Source organism: Micrasema longulum, unplaced genomic scaffold, assembly GCF_059751315.1.
Source record: "Micrasema longulum isolate JH-2025_06_02 unplaced genomic scaffold, ASM5975131v1 h1tg002971l, whole genome shotgun sequence".
NCBI lineage: Eukaryota > Metazoa > Arthropoda > Insecta > Trichoptera > Brachycentridae > Micrasema > Micrasema longulum.
Genome location: NW_028280084.1, coordinates 36013 through 54366, shown reverse-complemented (window position 1 = coordinate 54366; position 18354 = coordinate 36013). Strand labels below are relative to the sequence as shown.

General features: G+C 30.8%; 1 protein-coding gene across 1 annotated transcript in view; it reads right to left on the bottom strand.

The window, feature by feature from the left end:
* goe (endothelin converting enzyme 1) overlaps positions 1–17417 on the bottom strand; it is a 30188-nt gene extending 12771 nt beyond the window's left edge. The window contains exons 1-6 of the mRNA XM_088241583.1: positions 17242–17417; positions 11358–11555; positions 8245–8372; positions 7293–7396; positions 2743–2972; positions 809–993 (exon numbers count right to left, since the gene is read on the bottom strand). Of these exons, the coding sequence (XP_088097709.1) occupies positions 809–993; positions 2743–2972; positions 7293–7396; positions 8245–8372; positions 11358–11555; positions 17242–17346 (950 nt within the window). The 5' untranslated portion in view covers positions 17347–17417. The remainder of the gene's footprint in view (positions 1–808; positions 994–2742; positions 2973–7292; positions 7397–8244; positions 8373–11357; positions 11556–17241) is intronic.
* Between the last annotated feature and the right edge of the window lie 937 nt (positions 17418–18354).

Sequence of the window (18354 nt, the reverse complement as noted above, 5' to 3'; positions counted from 1 at the left end):
CTCTTTAACTTCAAAAACAGTGCCGAGAACTATGTTGAGTTTAATTTCAGCCCGTCGGCGTCGTCTCTGTTTAGTTTTGATTAAACATTTACACATTTTTTTAAACAAATCACGGTTTACCCTGAAGATGGCACCTGCATTTTGCAATATTAGCCGAAACGTCAGAACGAATCCAACTTAAACGGGATCACTTAAAAAAGATACGTATTGATAACAGTCAGCGTGAAAATCTACGCATCTATTTAAACTCAAAACAGCATCAATAAATAAAGATTACAACGGGGATGGAGAATACCTTAAAGAAGGGAATATGTAAGTCTAGGCATTTACAGGGCTTTTGACCTATCATTGGCTGGTTTAAGTGGCTACTTTTCACACTTTGTAACATTTTGCCTATGTTTGAATATCCATTTTTCTTCCATTTGTTAATTTTAGTGAAGTCAAGGAGGTGAAACCTTTAATGTTGTGAAGAGATTCATCTGACTGATTATTTCACATACTAGGCAACGCCTGAAAACAATTTTCTAATTTTTAAACTTCTTCTTGAACCAGTTGGTTTTATTACAATATTTGAGTTTGTCCAAATGTTTGTGGACAAAAGACTGAAATTCCCACCCCCGGGAGTCATTACGATTAACACATTACAACTGGGATGGACAATAATTTAAAGAAGGGAATATGGAAGTCTAGGTATTTACAGGGCTTATAACCTGTCGTTGGCTGGTTGAAGTGGCCCCAAAAAAAGTTTGAGTGTAGTAGTATTTATAGTAAGATGCAATCAGTACATTTTTTTTTTGTTTTTCATTACCTTTCTTCAGATTTAAGACTACTGAGATATATTTTTTGCTTTCGATCACGGTCAAAATCAAATCCGAAACCAATGTTTTGAAAAAGGTTGTGTTTTTGTATGAGAAGCGTAGAATAGTGTTCTTTCAAATAAGATGGCTGGAGCGTAAAGGATGGTAACTCCACTTCCAGCACCATGACATCCACCTTAAAGAAAATAATAATTATCATAAAATTGACAAATACAATGAAATACTTATCTATCTTGAAGGGTACAGGATATAAATCAAATATGAAAACGGGTAACAGGAAGGAATAGAAAAGTTTTGAAGAGGCCTTTGTCCAGCAGTGGAAATAATAAGGCTGAAGAAGGAGAAGAAAAAATAATATAAATGATAAATGTCAAAAAAGTATGTTTTGAGATAAATGTTCTTAAGTTTTCAAACCTCTTGGGCATTAAAACAAATTTATAAGTGTAAATCAATCAACCTGCCTAATGTAAATAGGTTATACTAATGATGTAATAAAACAATAAGAAATGAGAAAATGTTTGAAAAGGCTATAAAAAATGGAAAGTGGAGCTAGGTAGAAGTAAAATGGATTGTCTCATTCGCCTAAACCAATATTGAATCAACCGCTCCACAAGTGTAAGGCTTATGTTAGGTTTTTGTTATTTTTTTTTAATGTGCGTTTTGTAATATAAATAACATAGATGTACAAATATAATCTATACCTGGTTTTTAAAACTGTAAATATTTTGTTAATTATCTCTGATTACTAATGTAAAACATTTCAAAAAAGTATATTGTTAAGTGTCCTCGGCACGGGTAACCCCAGTGAGGTCACAATATTTTTATTATTAATTATAGTTTGTAAGAAAAAATATGAAAAAATAAATAAATAACTTACATTTTCACTTAAGTTACTAATTAAAAATACTTGGTACACTTCCACTTATTTGTTTGACCAATTAGCGCTTTCAGACTAGCCTGAAGATGTCCTTTAGAGGGTGAAAACGCTAATTTGTCAAACAAATAAGTGGACGTTTACCAAGTATTTTTAATAAGTAACTTATATGTAAATATAAGTTATTAAATAATTCCAATGGAATTCCATCAAGAATTGTCAATAAATTATTTCAATCAAATAGGTTATACTGTTTTAGATTATCTGAAACGGTTTTCATCGATATTAAATTATCGCTTTGTTTCCAGTATTTAATTGATATCCATCTACTGTGTGCATTTTTTTTTTGTTCAGATTTCTTGTAAATCTTTCCTCTGTGTCAAATTTTAACAGAAAAGCTGATCATGTAAACTACGGTCAAAATGCCATTTTTAGTTTAAAACACATCAAAAATTATATCCCGTATTATATTGATACTTCTTACAAAAAAACAATTATGAATCTGAAATACATCATCTGCACATATTTAGTGATTTTACACAAAGAAAATATCTTTTTGAATTGAATTGAGAAAGTAGACAGCTTTTAATACTTAGAGTTCACATAACTGAGGATGGAAGCATGCACAGGGAGCTCGCAACCCGCCTAGTCCGCTAGTCTGTACTCGGTCAAAACAAACTTCCGATTATTCACCTCCTGTCTAATACCAGTACTCCTAGTAATATGGGTGTGAATCTTGGCACCTCACCAAAGCTTAAAACACCAACTTCTGATTTCTCGAGTAAGTGCTTGAGAAGAAAATTAAGTAAACATAAACAAATTCATTCTTAGTTAATGTTAATTCTTTCGATGATGTCCTGTCGACCTCGAAACAGATCAACGTATGTATGAATCTTAATTCAAGAGGTTTAGATACATGTAAGAAAAGGGTTAATTATAGCATTTAAAAAAACAGAATCGCCCTAAATCTTCACAATACCAAAGTGTCTTAAAAATTATCTTAAAAATTTCAACGACATATTCCCAAGAGTAATTTATTTAGCTTGTAACCTTTTGCAGTAGATGATTTTCCAGTGGGTTATTGATCCATTGCGCGTCTTTGATTTTGTTCATTGTAGCTGTTTTCAAAGATAGAAACATGTTGTGAATCCTTTGGTGTTTATAATCTTTGTTTACATATTCCCTTGTACAATTCTCCACAATGGCATTGACAGCTAATGGCAACATTTTGTACAGAAGAGACGTGCAAAACTCCCATCTTGGTGCTTGATATGAAGAACCTAAAAAATATTTATAAGTTTATTATTGATTGAATCGGCATGAGCTCTGTAGAATTAAATTATTCAATATAAAAACAGTCACCACGGCGCAGTTGGTTAGACGGCCAACTGTGAAATTAGCGTCGCAGGTTTGAATAACGCCAGTTTCAATTTTAAAAAAATCAAGAAAGATTTTTTTTTCATATGGTCTGGGTGTTGTGGTGTATTTTTCATAACCTCCTTTTACATTTCCTCTTTTTCACCTACTAACAAGCCTTAGAGACTTGGCGGGTCTTAAAAAATAAGTGATTAATAAAATACTTTGATTTTAGGCTACTTGAGTTGATTTTAAAGCATTTCTAATTTCGAAAGGCATCAATCCTTCCATTTTTTAGATTAGACGGACGAAATAAATAAAATATCAAAGTTTGCACTTTTTAAAAACATGCATTGACATTGACTGGATTCAACTCCCTGGGGAGCTGTTAACCTTAACACATTACAACAAAGATGAAGAACAATTTGGAAAAACTCAAAATATTGTTGATAGATTCACCTGGTCCATGAAAAAGTATACAAATTGAAAAAAACATTTTCAGGAGTTGCCTAGTATGTAGGTGAAATAATTCAATTAGATTAATCTCACCCGCATAAATAAAGGTTTCAGCTCTTTAACTTTACAGACATCAACAGATTAAAGAATTGAAGGAATAAAGATGTTCAAATATGGGCAGAATGGTGAATGTTACACGGTGTGTAAAATGGCTACTTTAACCACAATACCACATTGTAAAACGAGGCTCGCACAGAGACATGCATATTTTATAGGCCCAAAAATGTTTTATTCTCTTTTTACTGATAATATTTCATTGATTCCAAACTTTCCAAATTTTCCTTATTTTAAAAAACATGCACTATCCTGGATTCAAACTAAAGATATAAACTCTTTTTTCTATGACTTATTTTGTTGCCTTTTTATAATAAGGAATATTTTTGTGTTTTTTAAAAACATTTTTTATTTCCTTTTTTAATTACTTTAAACAAAAACAATACCATATTGTTTTTTACAGAATACATATTTTATTTTTTCTTTCTTATGTTGTCCAAAAATATTACAACTGTCCATTGTTTATTAAAGGAGCAAAAATTCATTAACATTTTCTTGTATACCCACGAACAGGCTGTGCCTTTGTGGGATTTTTGTTTACGATTTTTCTATTAATATGTATTTCGTTGATATGTAATTAATTTTTTTTTTAATACTCTGTTTTATTATTATGTTTATTGTAATAAAACAAAAAAAATAAATAAAAAAAATAAATATATAAATAACCAGCCAATGACAGGTCATAAGCCCTGTAGATGCATAGACTTCTATATTACCTTCTCTTAAATGTTTTTCATCTCTGTTGTAATGTGTTAACACTTACTGACTATTTTTCTCTTAAAATTATATAGGTTTACAGTACATGTGAAGAATAATCTAACAAAATGATAAGAAAAAATTCCCACATAATCATAGCCAGTGCGTGAATGTATGAACAAAATTACACATACATACGGATGTATACACGCACACACACATACTTATCCATACACAACATACATGTGCATATACAAAATATACAAACATACTTGCACACATATAAAAAGATACAAAATGTAAATTTTTTACTAAAAAAAGTAACATATTTAGCTAGCAATTTAGCTAAAAAAATCAAGAACTCTCTTTCAGTGGCTAATTTTTTAGCACATTTTTAAAACTGTAATTGGTTACACTTTTCATGTCTCTCACATTATTAGCAAATACATTATATTATATTCCTGGAGCGAAGAAGAGTGCATATCTTTTTCCCAGCCTAGTTTTACAGAGAGGTGCTTTGATTTTCAGGTAAAGTCTCTAACTGGTTCGATTTTGATTGGTTTTAAATCAGTTTGTACGCATGTGTATAAATTTCAAAACCTGCAGGCAATACACTCTTCTGTTATCCATTATTTCAATTTCTTTCAATAATAAGCTGATAGAGTAAGATGACCATCATTTTCTAACAGCAGCTAAAGAGCTCTTTGAACAAACTAAACAATAAAATATAACTGAGCTCTTTCAACTAGAATCCTTAAAATGTATCCATAAATTATTTACTGATGTAATTGTAGACGAACTACTAACTTTAAATTTTTTTTAGTAAACATGGACACAATACGAGAATATCATATACAACATTCTAAAGGGAGACGAGGACAGTCGAGACTATTAAGCCAGGGACTGAAATTATACGATGAACAACCAGACAAAACCAGAAACTACCGGATATGTGTTTTCTGAATGGACTTAGTCCGTTAATAAATAAATAAATAAAACTATACTAAGATTCAAACACTCTTTACAAGAGATATTCAAAATATTATCATTAACAAAAGAATGTGAAAGAATTTTTTTTAGTGATTGTAATCCGTAGGGGTTTATATATAAATACACTCAAAATAATGTACTTGTTTTTATTTGTTTATTTATTAATTCATACAAATACATACATATTTAAAAAAAAATAAACTCTATGGATCCAAGGGCCTTGAGTTTATAATACCTAACACCTGTAGATGGAAGAAGCTTTGCCTTCCGAAACTAGTAATAATAGAAACAATATTTATAAAAGATATGTAGGGCCTTGCTTATAGACCAAGTATAAAATTGTGAAAAGGCATAGTGGTAGAATAAGGATGGAATGGTAAAAATCTCTAAGCCTCGCATAAAGTTTTACTCAGTATAAAGCTGTGATATTGACCATAGTTACTTAATTCAAGTTTATACCTGGGTCCAACGTGATAAGCGCTGAAAGAAACCCACAATCATTTATCTGTTAAATTTTTCCTTTGTTAAATGGATTGTATTTATCTCAAATTTCAATAATTTAGTAAACATGCTATTTTTCCAGAGAAATATCGTTTATGAGTGTAAAATGATCATAAAATTTTCGAAGGAGCTTTGAATGTCAAATTTTATCAGACGAAAATAAGTCTACTTACTTAAAAGAAAGTGATCAAATTCCTATCCGCTAATTTAGTCGAACGTTCAACATAGCACGGCAGCATTAAATAACATATGAATTTATTAATAATTTTTCATTTATCAATAGGTAGGTAAACACACAAAACAGTCACCATGAAGCCGACTAATCGCCACCCGATTACTTTAGCAAAAACTACATCTGCGAGTAGAAACTAAATAAATAAAACCAAAAAAGGGAATAATAAATAAGTATACCCACCTAATTTTACCGGACCAAGTGGATTAGTGCGATATTTGTGAAACGAACCCGTGCATTACAGACACACTTAATCATTTTTAGAAAAACAATTTATAAGATGATATTTCTTTTAATAAATAATAATTTATAACATTCAACTTTGTGAAAGTTCGTTGTAATTTAAAATAAAAATAAAGCGATACTTTAATCATCACATTTGGAATAACAAGTGACAGGTTTCATCGCTTTCACAAAATCATTAATTTTTTTAGAAGACATGTTGATGAATTTCATCTAAGTAAGTAATCAAAGTTATCGCACAAAAAATAAGAGAGAAACTTTAAAAAATGCGTAATGTTGATAAAATTCGTAAATCAAAATAATGGGACAGGTATAAAATAACCGCCGCAGATAGATTAGAGATTGGATATAATACGTGGATCTACTGCTTTGTGACCTGTAACCCGACGAGCTGCGCGTACGTTATTTCGCAAATGAGGATAGAAAGACGGTCGTGGAGAGGTGTGGAGGGGTAATGAAGAAACAAGGACAAAAAACTTTTTAAGTTAAAAAAATAATTAATAAATCATTATTGTGATACAGATACTGTTGAAAAATCCATAATAAATCAATTTGTTAAAATTATTTTATAAATTCACTTTTTTTTAAATTACGAAAAAAATACACTTCATTTTTTTTACATGTTTTGAATTATTATAGATATGGTGCTTGCTAAAATATATGTAATGCAAAGAATTTTTTTTTTTAATATTTCAAAATTTCATTTTTGTCTGTTTTCAAAACTTTGACCACTAAAGCCATTTTTAAAAAAAGTCAACTAAATGCTATTATTATTTTTTTTCTAAAAAGCAACTTTTGACACGTTCCTGAATTCGAAACTTGAAAAATATGACACCCTACTGATCATGTTACCTTTATATAACAAACAAAAATTATCAAGGTATGCTGCAATTGGAGTACCAATGCAGTGCCCTACGCACCATTAGGTGCGGAAAGGGAATGATGATGATGATGATACAAACGTCATTAACCTATAAATGGTTTTTTAAAATTTTTTTTTTTAATTGTTTACCTGTTAATTTTGAGGTGTACTCGTGAAGCACTTGTATATAAGAACTCGACAGGTACGGAAGATACTCGCGTACTAAAGTCCAGATTAAGTAGTTATTTAAAATACTGAAAAAGAAAAACAACTTGAGTATTTTTTATTTACTAATTGGCAATTCAAAATCCATTTCGTCAGTTTAACATACAAATAATTTTATTTACAAATTAATTTATAAATGCCATTAGTGGAAGTCAACGGGATTAACGTACAAGTAGGCGAGAGTGCTGGCTGCGATAGGTTTTCCTGGGATGCTATTCTGAACCCCTCTCGCGGCACGAGAAAACATTTTTTTTCGTGTATTTTTTATGTAAATACACAAAATGATACAACAGCGAGAGCGTTTGGAATACCAGCCCCGGAGGCGTCTTGTGATGTCCACGTGGTACTTAGGATGTGGAAAAATAAATATGGAGGTTTATGCATTAACAAGACTTATGGATTCTCATTAGCTGGTTTAAGTGATCACTTTCAACACTGTGTAACATTCCTTATTCTGATTCCTTATTGACTTTATCGTCCATTAACATGGATATATAAATATTTCATTCAATATCTTTATTATCTTATTTTTATTTTGTAATTTTAAGTATTTAATAACATTTCATTTATTTGGATATTATTTTTTTATTTTGAACATCGTTTCATATAAAATTATTATTTTAAGTAGTTCATTGTTTTTTTCTACTTGAATTGTTGTTTTTTTTTATTTCAAGTTCTTTTATACTTTTTATGTTAATTATTATAAGATGGGCACAATCTAAAAAAACATAATAGATTATTGAATGCGCATGTTAACAAATGTAATTTGAATTTAATAAAAATAAAAATAAAATATTACATTCTTCCATCGGTTATGGGTGAATATTGGCTGAAAGGCAAATGTTCCAGAATCTGTAAAGTATATTTTCATAATCACCTTCTGTCTGTAGTTGATATGACAGCCGAGAGATGCCTCACGTAAAATGGCGATGGAAGCAGTATTCTAGTGGCATCATTTATTCGTCCTCTCGGAAAAAGGGCACTCAATGTATCTTGAATCGGTAACTGTTTAAAAAAAAAAAAAACATTTAATTAATTTTATCAATAATTATTTCTAAATCTGCACACAGTGATGCATAGGGCACTGTATTGATATTCTACTGCTGCGTATCTGGATCATTTATATATATATATTTTATAATTATATAACTTTTTGTACATGTTATTAATTTGTACGTTGGTGGGCTTATTGCCAAATGGCTATTTCTTCCATCCAACCAATAAAATAAAAATAAAAATTTAAAGTCTAATTTCAATAAATATCTAATATAAAAAAAGCTGAAGGTAAGTATATTAAAATAGAAATAAATGTATTTATAAAAAAATATCTTTAATTAATACCATTACTTAATTGAAAAAGGGAAAAAAGAGGAAACAGGCAATAAGGAGAGATTAGGGAAGAGAAAGGAGATGTTTCTTCAGACGTGATTTAAACAGAGGTACTGTAGTAACATCTTTAATGGTGGAAGGGAGATGATTCCACAGTCGAGCCGCATGGGCACTATATAAGTAAGATAAGATAGATTAGTTAAGTAAGTATCTTTGTAAAGGTTAAATATTTTTTTTAGCCAAACAAGTTAAATTGTTTTTAAAATACAACATCAATGACTTTCATTTTAATAATTTAATGGTAAAAATAATTTAAGACTGTGTATGCAGTTGTGTATTTTCGTTCTGATTTTTACACTTGGTGAAAAATTCAAAAATTTTGATGAAAAATCATATCTTTTTTTTTTACTATAACAGGTCAACGGCCCAATTACAGTCGTGAATTTCAGCACAGAATACTCAGGCTTGAGAAATATAACTTTTTTTGTGTTCTCACCGGGAATCGAACCCGGAACCTTTCGTGTGTAAATCGAGAACAGTTCGGGTACTAAAAATATTTTGACGTAACTGAAATTATCGTGTCGCGACGCGTCGGTATTGAGCGGTTGCGCCTGTGTCAAAATAAATATTGACGTAGTTATACTTTTAAACAATTATCTTAAAATAAAAATGGTTTGGGTGACTTTGTTTTTGCTTGTGTTTGGTGTTCGTTATTATAAATATAATTAGCAAATAATATTCTAATTACGTTTGCCCACCTGCTGAAAATCAAATGATATTTTGTGAACCAGATTCATCATCATCATCAACTAATCAAAACTTTAAAAACGATTAAATATAAAATCGTGTCAATACTAAGCTTTATTTATAGAGATTTTATAAGGCACCGCTGATTGAATAAACAGCTTTTTATAATAAATGTCTTTGGAAATTCTAGACATGATGAGCAGATGTAGGTTCTGCAGAGCAGATGATGAAACACCTTTAAACATGTTATATGAATGTGCTGCTTTATATCACAAAATAAGCCCCACGTACGGTGAATTGCTGGTTAAACAAGAAGATGTAAAAGCGCTCGCCCCATTTCTAATAGCTCCATACTTAAGGAACTTATGCTTGGAAGTGGAGATTTAACAATATATCTTTGCCTTGGATCTAAAAGCGCCAATCTCGGATTTCATTTTTTTCTTGCCAACATTTTGTAGAGGATCGATGTCAATTGAAAAACATATATATTAAACAAATTTATTTACACACTCATGTGTTGTAGTGTTTTTTAATTTATAATAGTTTCAAACACCTCATACAGTTTATTATAACGTCACAAAATAGCTGTAAAATAACTCTGCTGTATGTTGTGATAAACGACAATGGCGCTTTAAGACACAATCAACAAATATATAAAAGCACTGACCCTCCATTCATTAACCCGGCTCCTCGAAAGCCGGAGCTTGGAGGACGAACAAAGATTTACGGGGAAACGTCCCAACAAATTTAGTCTACACAGGTCGCTGTGACATCAAGAGCTTATTTGGCACTGACTTTTTGACGTTATGTTATTTTTAAGAATAATCTTTATTTCAATTGTAAAGTGTTCTAAACCACAACTTTGATAAAAAGCATGTTTTGATTGAAAATTTCAAATACTTATACCTTAATTCGGACTACTTATGGTTCTACATATGGATCTAGGTTTTTAAGATAATTCCATCGTTGTTTGACACCACTGAATAATCATTTTATGCTATTATTTATTAATTACTATTTATCATTCACTAGGCAAGTCTGTGTCAAATAAAACAAATGGGCATACACATAATTTATTAAATAATTTTCTGAGCAATAAATTTTATGGAATTCGTAAAATTATAATTAGAAGAAGATTTATATTTTGGATATTTGTAGCACTAACTTTGTAGATCATTGATATATATTATATTTTTAAGGGTTAAATAAAATAATTTTTCCCTATAAAGTCTAACCCTACCTTAAACACAATTACCCCCTCCCATATTCTTATCGACACCCACTAATATGTTCACTGTATAAAAAAAAACATTATGTATGTTTACCTATTAAATAACACTGAAGACGGCAACGTGTTGTTGCTGTAACTAGTCGTGTAAATGAATAAAGTGGTTTATAAAACAATGTTATTTTATTTTTCTCAGAAAAATATTATAAAAAAAGAATAGCCTCTACAGATATAAAGGAATACATCAAACTATCGAATTTTAAGATTTAATCCGTGCATTTTTATCTAATGTTATTAAGTTTGTAAGATATATTCGTTTATTTTCATATCTGAATAAAATACGTATACAAAACTCAGCAAATAATGTATGTTATATTTTTTTAGTATAACGAAAGTAATAAAAATGTGAAATTATAATATTACTAACTTATTTATTATTTAAACAAATATCTTCAAAAAAAAAATAGGGCAGTGGCGTAAGGTTAGTTTCAAACATAAATAATCAGCAAAAACAACAAGTTTATGTTATTAACTATAGTCAAATATGACCTTTTTATGATTCTACAACAGAGCTGAAAATAAGATTTTAATTACGTAATTTATTAATCCATTTTGAGAATTCAACGAACAACATCAAAATCAAAAACCAAATCGATGCCAAAACCCACGGAAGAACAACACCCCACCGACAGAGTTGACATCTTCAGGTCTCCAAGTGGAATGACAAGCGGTGCCCTGGTCATCAGCTCCGACCTCTCAGGAGTAATGGATGCCAGTCTTTGCTCGTAACCGAAGACATCGTCAGCGAAGATCCCAGCATCACGACTGTTGGCTCCCAAGAGAGAAACCGTGTCCCGCATCAGGCGTTTATACGCCATCACAATCTGAAAAAAAAAAAAAACATAATTGTAACCTAATTTGTAGATAATCTTTTGATATTATAAACATACTTATATTTTATGTACATACTTATATATTATGTACATTCTTATGATATTATATACACACATTCCCCGTCCCTTTTTTTAAACATATGTACTTACAAAGATTCAAAAAGGATAAAGAAGGGTGCGCCATATTTTATGTCGCAATATGAATATTAAATAACTATAAAAATAAAATAAAAACGATTTCTATGTATGGGGTACTTTTATTTAATTTGGCCCTTTCCGATTTATTAGAACTAGTTTTTGAATACAACTTAAATCAAGTGGTCGCCTTTACTTGCCAAAGCAAAATGTACCTTTTTTGCATCTCGGGCGGATTAGCGATGATTACGGCATGAACGTTTGCCTTGAGCTCGTCAATGGTCCGAGGCTTGCTGGCGAACACTTTTTTTCAAATAACCCTACAAAAAACAGTCCGGAGGGGTGAAATCTGGAGATCTGGGTGGCCAGTCAACGTCGCATTTTTTGACATCACACGTCCAGGGAATTTTAGTGGCAGAAACTGCATTGTTTGATTTGCAACGTGCCATGGCGCACCGTCTTGTTGAAACCAGCAACCGCCCAGAACTTTTGCACACATTTGTGGGCAGGCACAATGAACCAACATCCATGATCTCGATTGTTTCACTTTCTCTGAAGAAAAATGGGGCCTATGATGGTTTTGGCACAAACGCTGGTCCAAAAGGTCACTTTTTGGCCATGTAATGGTGTTAGATGGATCTCGTGAGGATTCTCCGTTCCCGAAATGCGGCAATTTTGCGTATTTACGGCGGCGGCGCCAAGGCTGGTAATCCAAACGCATTTACAGCGCGGTATAATGCGTATTTAGTACGTAAAAACTCGCTATTCCACGTTAGGAATACCAGCCCAGAGAGTGTGAACTAGGCCTCGTCATCCACGGTGTGATCACAGCAGATAACGAGGGGATGACAGGCGAGTTTCTGTCGCCTCAATACCAGAACTTATCAGCTAAAAAAATATAACGCCGGCCGAAAAATCCACCAGAGAAGGCAACGGGAAACCACTCTGGTCATATGTATTTTTCCGGGAATCACTACAGCGAGTACATCAATAAACAGCTGTCCTGGGGTGCTATTCTGAACCACTCTGGTGGCACGAGAAAACAGTTTTCCTCGTGAATTCACATACAAAATACACGAGATAATCGGCCGCTAGAGCGTTTGGAATACCACCCCTAGTTGCGAAATGTAAGAGTAGCGCAAGTCATAAATGCTTTTGCTGCAGTGATCGCCCACGTCGATCAGGGGGAATCGACAAGGCACCGAAAGAAATATATTATACATTGAAATTTTAATTAATTCTGCTTTTATGTAAATCTGTATTTCATATAATATCACTTTTTTTTAAAGCCCTCAATAAAGAAAAATATATATATTTAATTTGTAAATACTATTTTCAGCTCTTGTAAATTAAATATATTGAAATAATCAGCAGTCTTGTCATTTTCTGTTGTAAGACAAAAATTTACTTTATCTTAGAACTTTATTAATAGTAATAATAATTTATGAAGCAGCTGCTTTCGTAAATACTTTTACTCGAGGCAAAAAAGAGCCATCTAGAATAAAATTAGACAAACATGTTAGCACGATCTTGCGAAGATAACGTGATAGTACACTTTAGTGTGCCTATGCGACTTCGTGTCCTTATTTATTACATACATTTTTTAGATTCTTAGATCTTTTGCTATTATAATGCCGGAAATTACTTACTTAAAATTTAACTGTTGCGAATAAAAATGCCAGAGTACAAAAATAACTTTACTGACTGGTGACATTTGTGACATCTTTGGTTGTTGCATCGTACTACAAATAGGTTAAGGGAATGTAGATTAAACTAAAGCTGTAAAATTCGTCAACAGATGTCTCTTTGATTATTTTTTAAAAAAACGTTCGTTATTGTGTTTTTTTAATTTTTTAAATATAAATGTTTTTTTTAGCATTTATCTTATAGTTCGTGCATTCATTAATTATTCTTTTTTTTTGTTTTAAAAACATGCATTTTTTTTTTTTTGTATTTGAATTTGTAAAAATATGTAAACTTGCAATTTGACAATATGTTTTAGTAAAAATGACTCAAAAAAGGGAAAAAGAGGAAAACTCAGCCAGAGTATCTAATCAGGGCAGGCACAATAAATGTCAAGGCTGGCTGATTTTTTAAAACGTTTTATACACATATTCGATGGAGTGGGAAATTATCATCATCATCATACGTCCGCACTAATATTGATGGATAGGTTGCTGCATCGGTAGACTACAAAAATTCAATAAATTGTACAACCGACTTCGTGTTATATTTATAATATTTAAAAACGTATACGTTAAAAATTCAATTCAAAAAGATGCATTACATAATTATTTTTTTTAATTTCGAACAAATGTTCATAATAATAATATTTGACAAGAATATTTTGCTAAGCAGCATGTTCTGGGTAGCGGCTAGGGCAGGGCGGCAGGCACAAAATTTTTCTGGCGTATGCCTAGCTACGGCCTTGATTGTTTACAAAATGTACTAATTCATTTTTAAATTAAATCCAGTAAACTTTTGAGTCATGACATCTGTGGAAATCGCAGTACACCAAAAGCAAGTTATTATTACAAGTTTAATTTAAAGCTTTAAATTTGGTCAACAGATGTCTATCAAATCGCTAAAAATTACATGAACGTGCACAAGAATTCATGTAATAATTAAAATACGTTTTTTTCAAATCTGGGGTGGGGTGTTTCTTTTATATTTTTTTACATTTATTTAATTAACTACTGTGGACTATTGGACTTCTTTGCAACTTCTGCAAAACAAATTATTTACTTGACTAAATCAAATAGGATAATAGTATTTATGTGCAAAGCATTCGTGTGGTCAAACATTTTAATTAATGTTAGTAAATATTTGTATTTAACAACTTATTGACTTTTTATGTCTACCGTCGGTAAATATAAACATGAAAAGTCGGTATGTGGTTAAATACAAATATTTACTAACATTAATTCAAATAGGATAAATCTTCTGGTAAAAAATAATTAAGAGAATATTTATGTTTAAAAGAATTTTGGTATACTATATGTGGGTTTTATATATTTTTTTATTTTTTTTTATTTTTTTATTTTATTATTTTTTCACGCCCATAAGGCTTTTACATACATGAAAATTTTACAAAATATAAGTATATAAACAACATTAAATTTAAAAAATACAATATAAAGCAACAAAAGATAGAACGGTGTTAAGAAGTAAAGTTGGTATAAAAAAAGAAGATGAGTATATAAACAACATAGATTAGATATTAATATATGTACTTAAAAAATTTATTTAATTTATTGCGATGTTGCATTTTTTTTAATCACAACTTTCTCATCGGGCGTAAATATATTATTTTTTACAAATTAATAAATAATTGTGGATTTTTAAAATAATATATGGGATCAGGTAGAGTAAAAAAAAATTTTGATTAACATTTTTATGACAATTATGTTTTTAAAGGTCTTCGAAATTTAGTTTCCTAGACTATTACCTAAATCGTAAGACTGTTTATTTAGTTTTTTGTGGCAATCTGAAATAAGCAGTAATTAATTTGTCTAGCAGGGCATTTTCGTTTTTTATAGGTATATTAACAATGACTATTTATGATTTAATTAATTATTTAATAACTTATCGTAAAATATAACCAATGATATTGCCAAGCGATAAAACTGTTTAAATGTTTCATATATCTTAATATAATCACTCGGGGATTACATTTAGTACCCTGTACATTGAATGCATTATAACGAATCATTTATTTTATAGAACAAGGATAATGTCCCTTTTAACCGGCAAAGGAACGATAAAATGATGAACAATAATGTGTGATTTAGAATAGAGCTTTGAGATAGCTATGTGTTATATTTACCGTATTATATGTAATAGAAATACCTATATTCTAAAACAAAACGGCGCTTCAGTTCGTTTTTGTCCAACAGACCAAATATCAAATTTGCAGAAATAGAGCTTAAAATATTTTTTTACGAATTAGGCATAAATAATGACCACAACTTAATACAAAATTCGTTGAAAAAACCCTTAAACAATTTTCTTTTAAATAAATTTCATTTGAATTTTACAAGCAAAGTATTCCTCAGAACTCCTGTGCACTCAACTTAATTTCGTTAAAATGGTATGTTGAACAAAAACGAACTAATGCAACGATATGTAAGTAATGGAGATGCTTTTTAGAGTGCTTCCCTTTTCTAAGATCACCTAACTAGCATATTTATCCTCGTACAATTTTAGAGCAAATGCACAATGACATCAAGCCCATCTTCAATAGACATCCATCAGAACAGGACCCGATCACGAAACAAAATCCTTTTAGGACCCGTGAAGTCAACAAAATTTGGTACTAAACCCTTGCAACACAATACACTCACTCGTACACAGCTTTTGTTTAAAAAAATGTAAAATCAAGATTTCATGTTCATTTCCGATGTTTTTCCAAATGCTTTAAATTTTCACACAAATAAACACATTTTCGCATATAATTATCGATTTTACTTTTTCCCGTCGCGATGTATACCAACGAAAACAGCGTTTGTAATCGCTATTATTTGTTTGAATCGATTTGAATCAATATCAAAATTTATAACAGTAATAGAGAATATTGTAAAAGAGGAAATATGAATGTCTACACTTAAAAATGTTCTTCATCTCTGTTGTAATATATTAATATTAACAACTCCCTAGGGGGTAAGATCTAGTCTTTTATTACAAATATTTCGACAAACTTAAAATATTGTATTTAAATCAACTGGTCCGAGAAGAGGAATACAAATTGGTTTTCAAACTTTGCCTTCCTAGTATGTGAAATAATTCAATCAGATAAATATATTTAACACAATAAAATTTCAGCTCCACTAAAATAAACATATGAAAGAATTGAAGAAATATGGATGTTCAAACATAGGCAAAATGGTGAATGTTACGCAGTGTGTAAAATGGCCACCAGCTAATAATAGGTCATAGGCTTTGTAAATACCTGGACTTCTGTATTTCCTCCCTTTAAAATGTTCTCCACCTATATTATAATTTGTTAATCTTAATCATTCTCTAGGGGGTGAAATCCAGTCTTTTGTCTCAAACATTTGGACAAATTCAAAATATTTCATTAAAATTTATGTTTGAATCACTTTGAGGTTATTCATTTTAACTAAGGAAATATTATTAAGGTATGTTGATCGAAAAAATGGTGAATTCTTTTTTAATACTTTTTTATCTTTGAATTCAAAACTGAAGGTTTAAATTTTAATTTTACATCGGTATATTATCATTTCCTATTGTAAAAAATAAATATAAAACTACTTTGTTTTTAACCACAATTTTTTTCTACCGACCGGTTTCAAATCTACACAAGCTTAAAAATAATAGTGCTTCAAATATAAATTTTATTTTTCTTATTGTATTTGTATTCATAGTTGTTTAAATATAGTAAAGTCGCCAATATGTATTCAAATAAATGTTGTTATATGTATATTCCTAAATAATTTTTTGCCGAAAACTCATTTGAAATATTATATAAACGTTTTTATAATATTTTCTTAATCAGAGACGCCTTTTGTTTTATTTGTCATACCTCGCTATGGGGCCCAGCGTAGTAGTAACTCCTATCAGGGAGGCCAAGCCCCCCAGGAGCCAGGGTTAGTAGAAGGGCCCCAGGCCTTGTGGGGTCCTGTCCCATTGTCACGCTGAAGAAAGGACTCGCCCCATGTCGTGAATGGAGACGAGACAGCACCTTCGTAGCATCCCAAGATCTGTGAGACCACTCTCTTAGCACACTCCAACCTCCTGGAAAAAAAAACAAAATGTACTTGTATTTTAACAATTGAGATAACACAGATATAAAACATGTAACTTGAGCAAAGTGTTGAATGTTTCAGTTTGTAAATCAATCAATGACAGGTCATAAGCCCTATAAATGCCTAAACGTTCATATTCCACTGTAAAAAATGTTCTTCATCTCTGCTATAATATTCGTTTTTGTTCAAATTACGGAGAAGAACAAAAGTCAAAACTTTTAAAGGTACAAAATAATTGGCAGATCTATAATATGAAGCAATTTGATATTTTAATAATAAATCATTTAAAAAATCATGACCATCATTATTTCCTTATAGGGACCCAATGGTGCATAAGGCAATGCATTGGTATACAAAAGAAACGTAGGTAAATCGATCATCTGTTACATGAAAATGATCAGGGGCCTTATTCTGTAAGTAATTCGTTTCGTGAATTCATTCGTATCATATGAGCGGGAACGAGAGCAAAATACGATTTTAATTGCGTTAGAGTGAGATAAATATATGAGAAACGAAACAAAACGAAATTGTGACAGAATATGGTGTTTGTCTTGTCTTACGCTTTAGATGCCAGTAGATAGGCTATGAAATATTTTAATTTTGCAAATCTAATAGATCTAGAGATTTATTCATTTAATGAATTACATAATAAAGGGGTTCTAAAGAAAGTTATTTAATTTTAAAATAAGCCTTGCATTAAAAACGGCATGGTGGTTTATTGAGTATTTTTCTACAATTCCCAATTTTACCTAATAGTAAATGTGAGCAAGAATCATTTATTTGTGGGAGAAAAGGCCTTGGACATTTAATTCGGGACCCGGGACACTACCACGGAACCAGCATCCAACTCAAACATTTTTAATTTACATACATTATACATGGCGGAGTTA